The sequence below is a fragment of the Peromyscus maniculatus genome, chromosome 11 (assembly GCF_049852395.1).
Source record: "Peromyscus maniculatus bairdii isolate BWxNUB_F1_BW_parent chromosome 11, HU_Pman_BW_mat_3.1, whole genome shotgun sequence".
Lineage (NCBI taxonomy): Eukaryota > Metazoa > Chordata > Mammalia > Rodentia > Cricetidae > Peromyscus > Peromyscus maniculatus.
Window position 1 is genome coordinate 10,453,202 of NC_134862.1, and position 14,755 is coordinate 10,467,956.

Genomic DNA, 14,755 nt, shown 5'->3' on the forward strand with positions numbered 1-14,755 from the left:
GACATTTTTGTCTCTATTGTTCCCAAGCCACTCTTAACCTACAAACGCTAAGGACCAGATACTAAACTTCGTGATAGAATGTGATACTGTTTCTTGGATACTTGATACCCTCGTGGACTTTAGGATGAGTTAACACTTGCAGAAATGAATGACTCCATATGGGCTTAGTGGCCATACATTCCATCTCAACCCTCAAGAAGAAGAGGTATGTAGATCTCTATGAGTTCAAGGCTAGTCTGTTCTGTATATATGGAGTTCCAGGCCAACAGGGGGACATAAGACTCTAATGTGTCAAAAAATCATTTATGAAAGGAAAATGGAAAACCTTGCTGAAAGTTACCATTACCCTCTCTGCTTCCTGGTCCTCCAGTGGATGAGCAGGCAATTGTCCCATACCCCTGTTGCCTCAGACCATCCTGCTTGTGCCACCATGCCTTCCCTGGCACGATGGGCTTCAAACCATGAACCAAAGGCAATTCCTCTTCTGGATGCTTTGTTAGGTGCTACATCACAACAGCAAGAGGCTAACTAATTCACACATGATAACCAAATCATTCATTCACCATAAAAACAAAATGGAATAGGAGGAACATAAAAGGAGTTAGCCACTTTTTCTCTGAAATGAAATGTCAGGGGTAGGGATACTTCCCTTGGTAGAGTACTTTTCAAACATGCACAGCAGCCCTGACTGTGATGGCCAGCACCACAGAAAAAACCAAGCATGGTGGCATACTCCTGTATTCATGGCACTCCAGAGGTGGAGGAAGGATGACCAAAAATTCAAAGTCATTCTCAACTACATAGTGAGTTAAAGGCAAATGAATGCTGCATGAGAACCTCCCATCTTAGTAGCTGATTAATTCATGAAAAATGAAAATTTACATTTAGATTCATATCCATTGAAGTATCTTCTTCAGACAACAGAAATTCTGGGAACACAGAGTAGCCTCTGCCTGTCTTGTTGGCCTCATTGCCTGGTGCTTGCTCCTTAGATATCCTTCATTTTAGACATAACTCATAACTCTGTGTATGAAAGGGGATCCTTGACACCTTCTGATGCGATCTTCCTCTCCAACAGTGTTCAACTACCACACCTCCCATATTTAGCTCAAATGCTCTACTTCAAATGCCATCCCTCACAAAACCTCTTCATTTCCCAGTTGTCGAGGGTGGGTATTATCCATGTCATTCTGAAGATGCGGAGACAAGTATAGATTCAACAGACCTCTCTCAGGACCAAAGCCAGGACTCACGGCCTTCTTTGGGTCATACCTCTCCTCAAAGCAGAGTGAACAAGTGCACTGCAGCCACTTTCTTGTCAAATACCCCTCTCTTTGAATGTCTTAGTTAGTGTTTCTATTGATCTCATACAACACCATGACCAAAAGAAAATTGGGAAAGAAAACTTACAATTCTCAAGTGACACTCCATCACTGGGAGAAGTCATGACAGAAACCTAGAAGCAGGAACTGAAGTACAGGCCATGGAGGAACACTGCTTATTGGCTTGCTCCCCTTGGCTTTCTCAGGTTTATTTTTATTTATTACTTTTTTTAATATACCCCAGGACTACCTACCCAGAGGTAGTACCACCCATAATTGTCTTGGTCTTCCCACATCAGTCACTAAGAAGATTATCATTTGAAGACATTTTTTTAAATTGAGGTTCCCACTTTTTCATTGACTCTAGCTTATGTCAGGATAAAACACAGTCAAGGTTTTGGCTTGTGGGTTTCAAGGTATCATGAAAAAGGGCAGAACCTTACCTGGTGTGTTAAGCAGGCGAGATCTCCTGCAGTGATATGCCACCTCTTGTTCACAGTACTCTGATCCATCAATCAGAGCCTCCAGCTGCTCCATACTGCCCCCATAGTTTAAGGTCATGGCATAGGGCTTCTCAGGGTTGGAGCCCTGTACCCGAGTCAGCTCTGTGTTGTTGTGCTGAACCATCGTCCAGATCTTGTCCTCTGCACAGACAACAATGCAAAGCAAGGGAAGTTAGAATAAAAACCCTAAGAAGAGTACGTAAATAGTGGGTCACTCAAATTACAATGGAGTCTCCACTGGAGTGTTCTATATATGCAATGGGATTAAGGCATTCTATTGATTAAAGAAGGACCAAAGAAATATGTTTCTTGCCAGGCGGTGGTGGTGCATGCCTTTAATCCCAGCACTTGGGAGGCAGAGCTAGGCAGATCTCTGTGAGTTCCAGGCCAGCCTAGTCTACAGAATGAGATCCAGGACAGGCACCAAAACAACACATAGAAACCCTGTCTCAAAACAAAACAAACAAACAAACAAAAACCCAGAAACAAAAACAACAAGAACAACAATGAAAAAAAGAATTATGTTCCTTATAGGGCTCTGTCTCCAGTTAATATGGGGGCAAATAATCTTAGGGGCTATGCTTAAGTCTTTATTCCACAGGCTTTATACTATGTATTTAATGTAAGTTATTAATTTAAAATTGACCTATACAATCTTCCTCCTTATCCCTGGGGAGACTGTTCAAAGACATTTTAAAGCATATCAAAGTCTTCAGGTGCTCAACATTCTCACAGAAAATAACATAGCATTTGTATATTATATACACCTACTCTATACTTTAGAACATTCCAGTGTTACTTTTGATACCCAATAAAAGATAAATGTTATGTAAACAATTGTTATACTGCATTGTGTAAGAAATTTTGACACAGACAAAATGCCTATTTAAGTTCAGTACAGACACAAAACCAGAGGTAATTTCTTAAAGAACCTTTAAATATCAGGTTGAAAACAACAGCTACAGATAATAAATATTTGTAAAACAACACATCATTATCAAAGATGAAACTGTGCTGTGTAAACATAAGGACATGAAAATTAAACCCTGAAGTTACATTTTAAAAAATGTTGGGCATGGTGACACCAGCTTGTAAATCCATTGCTGAGTGAGGGGCACAGAGAAAGGAGGACCCCTTGGTCTTGTTGACCAGACAGCACAGTCTATTCAGAGAACACTTGGCCAATGAGAGTTTTTCAAAGAAACAAAAAGCTGTTGGAAAAATAGCTCAGTAGTTAAGATAGTATATTGCTCTTATGCAACACCCAAGTTCAGTTCTTATAATCCACATTAGGTGTTCACAATCACCTGTGATTCCAGCTTTGGAGGGTCCAATGCTCTCTTCTGGTTTCCACAGGCATGTGCACTCATATGCACAGATACCACCTCCCCCAAACATAAATGCACACATTCTTTTTATCTCCACAGGAAAAAGAAGATGAACAACATCTACGAAATCACAGCCAAGGTTGTCCCCTGGCTCCCAAATGTGTGCAAACACACATGCATATGCACAAGCATGTATGATGACTATTCTTGGTTGTTGACTTGACTACATTTGAAACTAAATAAAATCCAAGAAGCTGAGTACATATGTGAGGAATTTTTCTTGATTAAATCATTTGAAGTAGGGAAAACCCACCCTTTAATCCAGATCTTTTGATGTGGGCAGATCCATCCTTAATCTAGGCCACACTTTCTGGTGGCAGCCTTTTGCTCTTTACCTGCCTGGCCTCACTCTTGCTGGAAAGTCCATTCACTGGCATTAGAGACTACTTCTTCAGGATTTCAGCATTTACTGAAAAACAGCTGATAGTACAGCCTTGTGAACTAAACATTTACTGTATTCTTGGAGTTTCTATTGGTAGACAGCCATTGTTGGACTATCTGGACCACAGCCTGTAAGCCATTCTAATAAATCCCATGTACATATTCTGTCAGTTCTGTTCCTCTAGAGAACCCTGACAAACAAAACATCCATATGCACATACATACAAAAATTATCTGGAAATTTTTTATACTGAAAGAATGCAGAGATATGGCATCCTTCCAATAAGAATGAAAGGAAAAGATAAGGAGGAATGTAATATAAGAGAGGAATGTAGTTTAAAAGACAGAGAAATCTGCACTTGAAAGTCATTTTTGCCAGTATGAAACTTGGGTCACTTCACTTCCCTAAAACTCAGGGTGGTAACCAATTAAAACATATGACAGCAAAAGCAGGGCATCTGTGGCTACTGCACAGGCCGCCAGCAGGGCTATTAGTATGCTGGAGAGGTGTCAAATCAGCTAAGACAACCTACCTGCCATACAGAGGTCCCATGTTCAGTGCCCAGCACCCATGTCAGGTGGCTCCAAAGCAACTCTCATTCCAGTTCCAGGGGATCCAATGCCCTCTCTGGCCTCCACGAAAACTGTGCTCACAAGTGCACATACCCATCCACACAGACACACAGGAAGAGACTTAAAAATAAATCCTAAAGTTGCAAGTGACTGTGGGGAGTGATGTGGGATACTGCTGTGCTAACTTGGGTGCAAACACTTACTGCAACTTGACATGCAGTTTAATTCCGAACATCCTCACAACTAAAGCAGGGGAGGAAACAGGAAGACTTGAAAAGTGTTTGCTATCTGAGACTCCTGCCCACATAATTGCAACATTAGTCTTCATAGATTCAAAGAGCAGAAAAGGAACTGAGCAGAGAAATCATGTGGTTTCTTCCCTCTTCCACCCTCTTAGTTTTACAAATGGGGAAACAAAGGCCCATAAAGAAAAGCAATAACCCACAGCATTTCTATTAGAGAGCACTGACAGGAAAACATGCTGAAGGCATCTGTTATTGTTAACTATAACTAGCAAGATTGGGACCATGAGTGTGATTTCACTAAAAATAAATGAATGAATGAATAAATAAATAAATTGTTTGTTTTAATTTTAAAGGTATAACAGGCAGAATAAAACATCAAAGAATGAAGACCATGAGGAGAGATGATTTCTTGATAACTATAGCCCATTGGCAAGTTTCATTTCAAAGCTCTCCTTACAATTATTTTTTTCTCACCACCATCTATTTGTCTATCATATATCTAGCCATGTTATATAATAATCTACCATCTACCAATTTTCAGTTATCTATCTATCTATCTATCTATCTATCTATCTATCTATCTAGCCATCTACCTTTCATCTATCAGAACTTATGTTGTCTCTATTCTCCACGCACCCAACCTGGCTGTAAAAGCAGTCCACACATCATTACCTAATCATTGGTTTGACATTTCTTCATATATTAGATGCAGGTTTTCAACTCTATATATTTATATGCGACCATTAATTTAATAACTTTAGGGCAGCAATGTTCTGTCTTTGGTTGAGATGGAAATGGAAGTTGTATCAGAGTTGAGTGTTCATTTTGAGTATGCTAACGCTGGCAATTCTCCTTCTCGATCTTGAATGGGAAGTAACTTTTTAATAATTCAATTCAATAATTGGCACATGATATGTGTAATGTATAAAAGATACAAAAGAACAATCCAGAGTTTCACATCACTCCCCACAATGCAGTTAATAGGCATCACAAGTCAATCTATAAGCATAGTGTTAGGATAAAAAGGGAGATGGGGACTTACAGCCCATTCTCACACCTGGTTTTCCTTGAGGGATAGTCACATAAGCAGGATTCACTCTCAGTAGTTTAGCACACATACAAACAAGGTGACCTTGATACCTAGGTTGGCTCCTCTGTGGACTACAGCATTACTTTTATTAAAATGGACCTGTGAAATGGAATGTTTAAGATGGTTGCTTTTATCAATGGGGCAGTAAAAATTTTTGTGTGGATTTTAGAGTCAGAGTTTTGGTGTATGTGTGTAATAGCTAATTATCATTGTCAACATGACAGAAACAACAATCATCTAGGAGATAAACTTCTGGGTATATCTGTGCCAGAATTTCTAGATTAGGTTAATTGAGGAAGGAAAGTCCATTTTAAAGCAAGCAGTAATATTCCATAGGATAGAATCCTTGACTGCATGAAAAGGAGGAGGATAGCTGAGCACCATCATTCCTCTCTACCTGCTTCCCTACTACAGATGCAGTGTGACCAGCTGTCTCCATCTCCTCTCTGCCTGCTACCCTACTACAGATGCACTGTGACCAGCTGTCTCAAGCCCTCAGTGCCATGCCTTCCCCATGATGGATTATATCCTTCAACTGTCAGTCAAATATATGTTCCTTTCCTAAAGTTGCTTTGGTTAGATATCTTATTTACTACAGAAGCATGAAAGTGATTAAAACAACATGCCTGTTCAATATTTTCTATGTAAGGGTCCTGGACAAATCATTATAACTGTGAAGATGTTACATTACAATAGTGATATCTTGTGATATCACTGACATGAATATCACTCTTTGTACTAACAATATTATGATAATATTTTTATGTTATATTTTACAAGGGCACATAATAGGCTACATGACACTCAAATGAGTAACTAATATATACATTACAGGCATGTACAATTGCTGCCCCTAGTTGCATGCATTCTAGGTTAGTTGTGAATAAAACCCAGTACATTGCCACGTCACAATGTCAAAAGATTGGGCACTCATCAGAACATAAACTAGAATGCCATTTCTTAGAGTTGTGGGTGGGAAGCTAACTCTTCAGATGAGCTTACAAGGCATAGACAGGCTGATTGTGACATCATTGCTGCTATTCAGGACCAATTATTCCCACTTTCCCCAGTGCTCATCACACTGTAATAACCTCATGCATCTCTCTAATGCTCTTTCCTGTTTATCTTGAAATTCCTCAAAAGAAGCTGTACTTTAGAATTTGCCAACATTTTGATGATTCTACTTCTTTTATTCAGTTTATTTTCTTCTCTTCCTTTGACTCTCAAGTGCCACTCAATCACATTATCAGAGACAGAGCTTCATCACTATTACTGTGCTAAGTTGAATCTGTATGGACTTATACAAGACCATGACTTTGCCTAATGAGATGTATAATGGGTATCTATGGTAGTGTGTGCTTGTAATCCAAGAACTGTGTGTATGTGTTTGTGTGGGAGCATGTTGGTTTCCTGGTATCATTTGTCTAGAAACTTAGCAAGTGTGGTAAGTTCCTGGTGTGTGAGAGACCTCAGGAAAAAAAAAAAGGTGAGGCTTCCATGTGTATGTACACAAATTGATACACACATTTACCCACACACCCACAACCTTGTACACATACACAAAAGCAAAAATAAAACAACAGTCATATAGTTAAACCATTAAAATATTAACTTGCATAAGATACTATTCAGGCTAATGACATGGTATGAGGAAAAAGGACCTCTATATTCAAGCCACACTAAGATTCCCACTATTTTTCTGTATAAAGTATTTACAAACTATGCCCTTTAAGCAATGTGCATGAAGAAGTTCTGAAGCATCATTCACAGATGTCACCATATAGTAGTATGTGTGCCAGAAAAGCATTCAACTGTTTTTCCACAGAGTTGCGAGATTTCCTAGGAAATGCACAATATTATGCCTTTGTGTTCAAAGGTATGCTGAGTTATTAAATGTCCAGGTATAAACATATTACAAAATGCAATTCTCCAACTCTGCTGAAAGTTTGACAATAGTCGGGGAGAAAGTTGTTGTGGTGGTTTGGGTGGGAATAGCCCCCCTAGGCTCATATGTCTGAACACTTGGTCTTCAGTTGGTAGAGAACTTTGGGAAGGAATAGAAGGTATGGGTTTGGAGAAGGAGGTGTGTCACAGGAGTGGCCTGTGAGGCTTCAAAGTTTTTCATCATTCCCAATGAACTCTCTGTCTTCTGCGGGCATTTTGAGATGTGAAATTTCAGTTGTCCTTATTGCCATGCTTTTGTGCTAACAGCCTGGACATAAAAAAAAAAAAAAAAAAAAAAAAAAAAAAAAAAAAAAAACTGTAAGCCCAATGCAATGCTTTATTTTATAAGTTGCTTTGGTCATGGTGTTTTTATTACAGCCACAGAAAAGTAACCGATGAAAAAGAAATCAGAACCCGGAAGTGGGCTATTGCTTTGACAGCCCTGGCTGTGCTCTTTTTAGGAGGAATGTGAAAGACTTTGGGACTTTGGACTGGAAAAGTGGTGGAATTCTCAATGGACCATCCTAGTAGGAGTTTGGATGACAGTAGTGCTGAGAGCAATGTAGACTATGGAGGCACAGGACAAGAGGTTTCAGAAGAGGACAACATTACCACCTCAGCTGGAGACCATTCCTGTGTTACTTTGGCAAAGACTGGCTGCTTCTTGCCTTTATTGTAAGAATCTTCCTTAGGCTTAAACAAAAAGTGATGAACCAAGTTTTTAGCAGAGGAGATTTCATGACAGCATAATACTGACTCTGTGGTGTGGTTATAAGTAATCAGTGCTATGCAGGCCTACAATGAAAATGAACAAGCAGGGCAAAAAGAAATAGAAACTGTACCAAATGAAGAGAAAAGGGGCACTAGGGAATGTAACGTTGGAGCCAAGGCTTGTGCTGAAAATGAAACAGAGATTAAGTAAAGGCCAAATCTGCAAAGGAACAAAAGGAAGGATGCCCTCAGACCAGACCTCACTCAGCTAAGCTTCCAATTTGTGAAAAGAAAAGGCCTAAGGAGTTTTCTGCTCCTAAAAAGCAACAAGAAGATAAGATGCTTCAATTGTTATTCAGTGCGATGAAGCTTCATCTCAAGTGGGCAGCCAAACTTAGTAGTATCATCCATGTACTTCTGACTTTAGTGTTATGAAGAATACAGGAGCAAATGTGTTCCGGATCCTTCTTCCACTGTTAAGGACAACCATTGAGGCCAAAGTGTTACAGATAAGTCTATGCATGAAGTTCCTGAGTGGACACAAGGCCCAGAGAGGTCATTCTGGAAGCTGTGAAAGTGAAACCCAAATTGTGTCGAATATCTCAAAATGTTAAAGGTGCCAAAGGTATAAGACATCTGCCTCAAAAAGCTGAACATGGGCAGTAGAATCCTGCTATGAAAGAGATTTAAGTGCCACGGCAAAACTGGAAGGGGAGAGTTATCTAAGCCCTTTGACATCAGACGTGAAAATGGAAGATTTGGATTTGCCCTCATGACTCTCAGACTTGCTTTGGTCCAGTATTTCTTCATTATGTTCCTGTAATGGTAAAATGTCTTTAAATCTCCTCTGCCAAAGAAATTGGGCCATGACTTTTTACTTTAGTCTCAGGAATATTCTTAGGACAAAGGCAAAAAGCAGCCATGGTCTTTGCCAAAATATCACATGAATGGTCTCTAGTCAAGTTATTAATATTGTTCTCTCAAGCTGGGCCTCCACAGTCTACATTTTGGAATAGTAATGTGTATTCCATGCTATTGTATGTTAGAAGTATATGATTTTATAAGAGGTTAGCATCAAGGAATTGCCTTTAGGCTCAGAAAAGACTTTGGAATTTAAAAGTGTAGAGACTTTGAATAACAGTAGGGATTTTGGAAGCTGGATTAAATGCATTTTGTGCTATGAAGTATGATCACCAGCCTATGGAAGTCAGGGAGTAGAAGGTGGTAGTTTAAGTGAGAATAGTCCCAATAGTTTCACTGGTTGAATAATTGGTCCCCAGTTGGTAGAACTATTTGGAAAAGGTTGGGAGATGTAGCCGTGGAAGGGATGGTATGCCACAGGGATAGGCCTCGAGTCTTCCATAGTACCCCCGCCCCCAGTGTGCTCTCTTCTTCTTGCTTGTGGTTTTCAGATGTGAGACTTCAGCTGTTCTTGCTGCCAGACTTCATGTACTTGCTCCACCTTCATGGAGTCTAAACTTCTGAAACCACAAGCCAAATTAAATGCTTTCTTTTATAAATTGCCATGGTCATAGAGTTTTATCCCAGAAATAGAAAAACCACCAATATAGACTGTGTAAGAATAACCCATGTTTCTATTTGTTATGGATATCTTGAATATTCCAATTAAGTGAGATATTCCAGGCATTCTGCTGGAGATAGATGAAAGGGATGGATTTTCAGTGAAGTCTGGCCAGTTGATACAGCTTTCTATGTTCTACAAGGGTTAACTGACAAAGAGGGAATTTCCATTTACAAAGTACAAGACACTAAGCTTAGGTTGAGATCCTTTGGAGTAATATCTACCACATAAAGAGATGAATTCATCATGACTATTTGCATTGGACAATTCCAAAGCTACCCTTTTGTGCATGTGTTGTATAATGGTCCCTATTAAAATCACAAGTTCTATGCATAAAGGGGCTGGGGAGATGGCTCAGTGGATCAAGTGCTTGTTACTCAAGCATGAGGACCTGAGTTTGAGCCCCAAACCCATGTGATAAAATTAGATATTGTGGCATGTGCTTGTATTCCCAGCATAGTGGAGGTGGAGAGAGCAGATTCTCTGGCTAGCTAGTCTGGAAAATCAGGGAGTTCCAGGCAAATGACTGATTTTGTGTCACAAAACATAAGAAATAATATTTGACCTTATCCTCTGGCTTCCACACATTCCTGTACACACATGAATACACACACACACACACACACACTAAAGACATCCAAAGAAAAGAAGATATTACAAAGTGTGCTGACTATCCATGACAGGACATTCTGGAACATCCTCTCTCAACAACTCTGTTGTAAAATCATTCCTTTTCAGTGCCTCAGAAGATCAGTTCTGCAGAGCAGGTCACTAGACATTCCACCTGCTCCCTCTGGCTCTTGTTTCAGGAGCTGTAAATTGTTTACATACAGAGCCACAATTTAATTTCCTTTCATATTTTTCTCCCATTACATCTGATTGGTATTATTATTATGATTGTTGTTATTAATAATAGTAATTATAGATGCTATCTACTGTTCATCTGTTGCCATGGGGATCATCACTCAGAATGAAGAACAAACAAAAGGAATTTTTTTTAAAGAATGAAAGGGACAAGAAATAACTCTGATTATTAAAGTTACATTCAGCACATATATCTGTTTCTTTACATAGCCTCCCAGAAAAAAAAATACTGCAATTTTTCTATCACAATGCTTGGAAAGATTGTCAATATCCCGCTTAATTGAACTGAAATCACTGTAGGAAGCTACTTATGTTCCTTTAAATAGTGTGCTAATTCACTTATTCAACAATTGTAACAAAACAAATCTATATTAAGGTCTCAGGGGTCACTTCTGTACTGTTATGAATGTTGACAAAGTGAATTTTTTATGCCAAGGGTAAAGACAGTTTAAATAGTCCTCAAAGTACTATCTCTACTTATTCACCATCTACTCTTGCACAGTCTTCTGATATAGCTCAGATTTTTGAAATTACCCTTATTTAAATTTTCCTGTTTGTGCCCTGTCTTTCAGTTTAACTCATAAATAGTAAAGGGTAAGTAACATTGGCTTAGCCTGGGTTTCCATAGTTTCTAGAGGCACATGTGGTTGAGGATTACATCATTACTTCAAGTACTCTATCTACCACCCACCAGATTCCTGGAAGAAGTAGGTCAGCTCCCCAAGTCTCAGTTTACTAGTCTTTGAACTGGGCAGAGTCTAGTGTGCAGTGCTATGAGGAATACATAAAGACACACAGATTGGCCCAACGCATAGAGTCAACTCAGTCTAGAAGTTCTTTCTAACACCTTCCATGGTTCTTGACTCGTATTCAACAAAGAAGCCAGGAAGCCATTCTGCTGACACTATTCCAGGGTCACTTGAAAGGTTACTGCAATAAAAATAGAACTCAGTAGCAAGAGAGACTACAGAATCTAAACACTCTTCAGGAGGAGTAACTACATGTTTTGTTCTACTTTATCAATTATATGGATGTTTGTATGTATATTTGTATGCATGTGGAATCATGTATGACCAGGGGTTCAGGTGATTATGTGTGCTTATGCATATGCTACGGTTGATGTTGGAAATCATCCTTGATCACTCTTTCAAATTAGTCATTAACATAAAGTTTTCTCAATCAAACCCCTGAGCTTTCCTTCTGGCAAGTATCGGTACTCAATTTGCTCTGGGAAACTTGCTGCTCCCTTCCCAGCATGGAAGTACAGGTGAGTCACCACTCCCATCTGGCATGTACATGGGTTCTGGGGATATGAACTCCAGTCCACAAGTTTGCATGGCAAGAATGTTAACTAAGGAGCTACCTCCCCAGCCTATCAGTACACTTTTTTCCTTTTGATTATTATTGTCAAAAATCTATATAAAAATATATAAATACAACCTGCTGAGTCCATTTAGTACAGAAATACAATTTTAATGAAAAATATTGAATGAAGAAATAAGAGAGGAACATTTCCAAATCCTGGAAGCAACTAAAAATGATAGTACAGTCTACCAGGTCTTCTGGGACACAGCTAAGACAGTCAGTCCTTAGATCAAATTGGATAGTGATAAGCTCTAGCATTAGGAAATCAGATCTAAAGTAAACAACCTAATGATGCTCCTTAAATCTTTAGAAAAACAAAAAGCTAATTGCAAAGTCAGTGTGAGGCAAGAAATAACAAAAGTTAGGGTGGAAATCAATGAAACAGAAACTACAAGAAAAATACAAACCATTAATCAATAAGAGATGGGTCTTTGACAAGTTAATAAGTTTGACAAACTCAGCCAAACACATACAGATAAGATCCAAATTAACAAAATCAGAGATGAACAGAGAATGTTAGAACAGACTAATCCATATCATTTTACTGTTAGAAACAAGTCCGGGAACCTATGCTGTAGGCCCCAACTTCCCTTCAACCTTTATAATGGGAACGATGGCAATTGGTATAAAGCAATCTTTACCTCCTTTAAAAGCCATAGAGTTCTGCCAGGAGCTGTTATTTCTCCCAAGAGTATCAGCCCAGCTGCTTATGGAGGAATGCTTTCCTGCCTGTTGCACCCACCACAGCCAGCTGCTTTTAGAACAGGGCTTCTCTGTTTGTGGGAGCATGCATTACCAGTTCCAGGCCACTGCGCTCCTTACATTAGCTGTGATGTACAGAGTATCACATCCATCATCACTCTTCCACCTGCCTGTGCCGGCCACATTTACGACTTCCAGACAACCTACTTGACTGTGATTTATCCTCTCGCTTCACTCTAGCCTTTACTTTTTATGCAGCTTTTTGGAGAGTTATTTTTCTTTTTCCCTTGCTTTAAAGTAGATGGCATGATCAAAGAGACCCAGGAAATCTGTTTTATGGTGTAACAAGGTGGTGGATTAGATTCCACATATACTGAATCATATTTGGTAGCTGTGTGATAAAAAAAAAAAGTTATGTGTCTAGGATGTGTAGAGCTCTCTGTTAGTGACATACACAAGACTAGCATAAGGTCTCCAAGCTGAATAAATACTGTAGACAATGAGGTCTAGAGCATATAACTGGAGGCTGAGGTTTATTTAGCTCAGTTAATAGTATACTTACCTAGCATGAAAGAAGTCCTGAGTTTGATCCCTAGCCATACATAAACTGGATTTGGTGGCCCACGCCTGTGATTTCTGTACTTTAGATAGGAAGTCAGGAGGATCAGGAGTTCACAATCATCCTCAGCTACATGGTGCAGCTTGGCTACATGGGATCCTATCTAGAAAAGTTTGTAGTGATTGGCTGAAGAGAGAAGAACTATTTGCATTGCTTTCCCATTGAGATATGTATGTGGTACAGTAAACTTGGAGGATAGAAGACACAGGTCTAGGACCAGCCATTTCTCCCATTGATCTTCACTGTTTTATCTTTGTGGCATGCAGAGAGATGGAAGTTTTCAAGTCAAATTATAAATTGTATGCTATAGGTGTTTCTTGTAGTGATCTTACAGGTGTTTGTTTTCTTTCCTTCTTGAGCCCCTTGTCGTGGTCTCTTGTCACCTAGACTGATCATGAACTATTCTGTTCAAAAATGATTCCATTTAGGAGGTTGGAGAGATGGCTCAGTAGTGAAGAACACTTGCTACTCTTGCAGAAGGTCCAGGTTTAATTGCCAGCACACACATTGAAGTTAGCAACCCTTTGAAACTCAAGTTCCAGGAGATCTGATACCCTCTTCTGGTCCCCATGGGCATGAGGTACGCACATGGTACATGTACACAGAAATAAATAAATGCTCATACATATAAAATAAAAATAAATAAATCCTCACATGTGTGTTCACATCTGTGTGTGGGGAAATACATAGTCACTCACATGCCACAAGGCACATATAAAGGTCAAAAGACAACTTGCAGGACTTGGTTGTCTTCTTCTACCATGTAGGTCCCAGGGATAGAACTTAGGTCATCAAGCTTAGCAAGCGCCTTTACTCTCTAAGCTAACGTGTTGGTTTTTGAACTCTTTATGTGGCCAAAAATGAACTTGAATTTCTGATATTCCTGTCTCTATCTCTCCAGTGCTGGTCCCAGACATACCCTCCCACTGCTTTCTTTATACAATACTGGAGATGGTACCCAGGGCCTCCTGTAAGCTAGATAAGCACACTACCAACAACTGAGTTACATCCCTAGCTCTCATCTCAGAAGTTTCTATGTGGTCTTGGAAGATTTTTGTGGCAGACTATATGTTGGTCCAGTCTCGAGATGAAACTGGCAACTCATCCAAGTCTAACTTCAATTCTAACGTGTGTCATTTACACTGTAGAATTGAGCCTTGATCTTTCACAGCCTCTGCTTTATATAAATAAAAATAAGAAATGATCCTTCCTTCATACTTCATCATGTGGATTAAAGGTGATAAACTCTGAATTTATAACCACAGAACTTCCTGAGACCGAGTCAAATGCAAAGGACTTGTCTTCATCTTCAGAAATTTTAGTAAAGGACACCATTTATATTTGCTTTTATAAGACCAAAGAAAAAAAACAGTATTCTCCCCCTTCCCATATGTCTCTCTGTGAGTTGTATGTATGTATGTATGTATGTATATATGTGTGATCATATGTGTGTAGGTGCACATGGT

At 39.3% G+C, this 14,755-nt stretch overlaps 1 protein-coding gene across 1 annotated transcript in view; it reads right to left on the reverse strand.

The window, feature by feature from the left end:
- The window catches only part of LOC102910446 (contactin-associated protein like 5-1), a 925,656-nt gene that overhangs the window by 260,363 nt on the left and 650,538 nt on the right, over positions 1–14,755 (reverse strand). Inside the window, exon 13 of the mRNA XM_076547182.1 lies at positions 1,766–1,966. Coding sequence (XP_076403297.1) covers positions 1,766–1,966 — 201 coding nt within the window. The remainder of the gene's footprint in view (positions 1–1,765; positions 1,967–14,755) is intronic.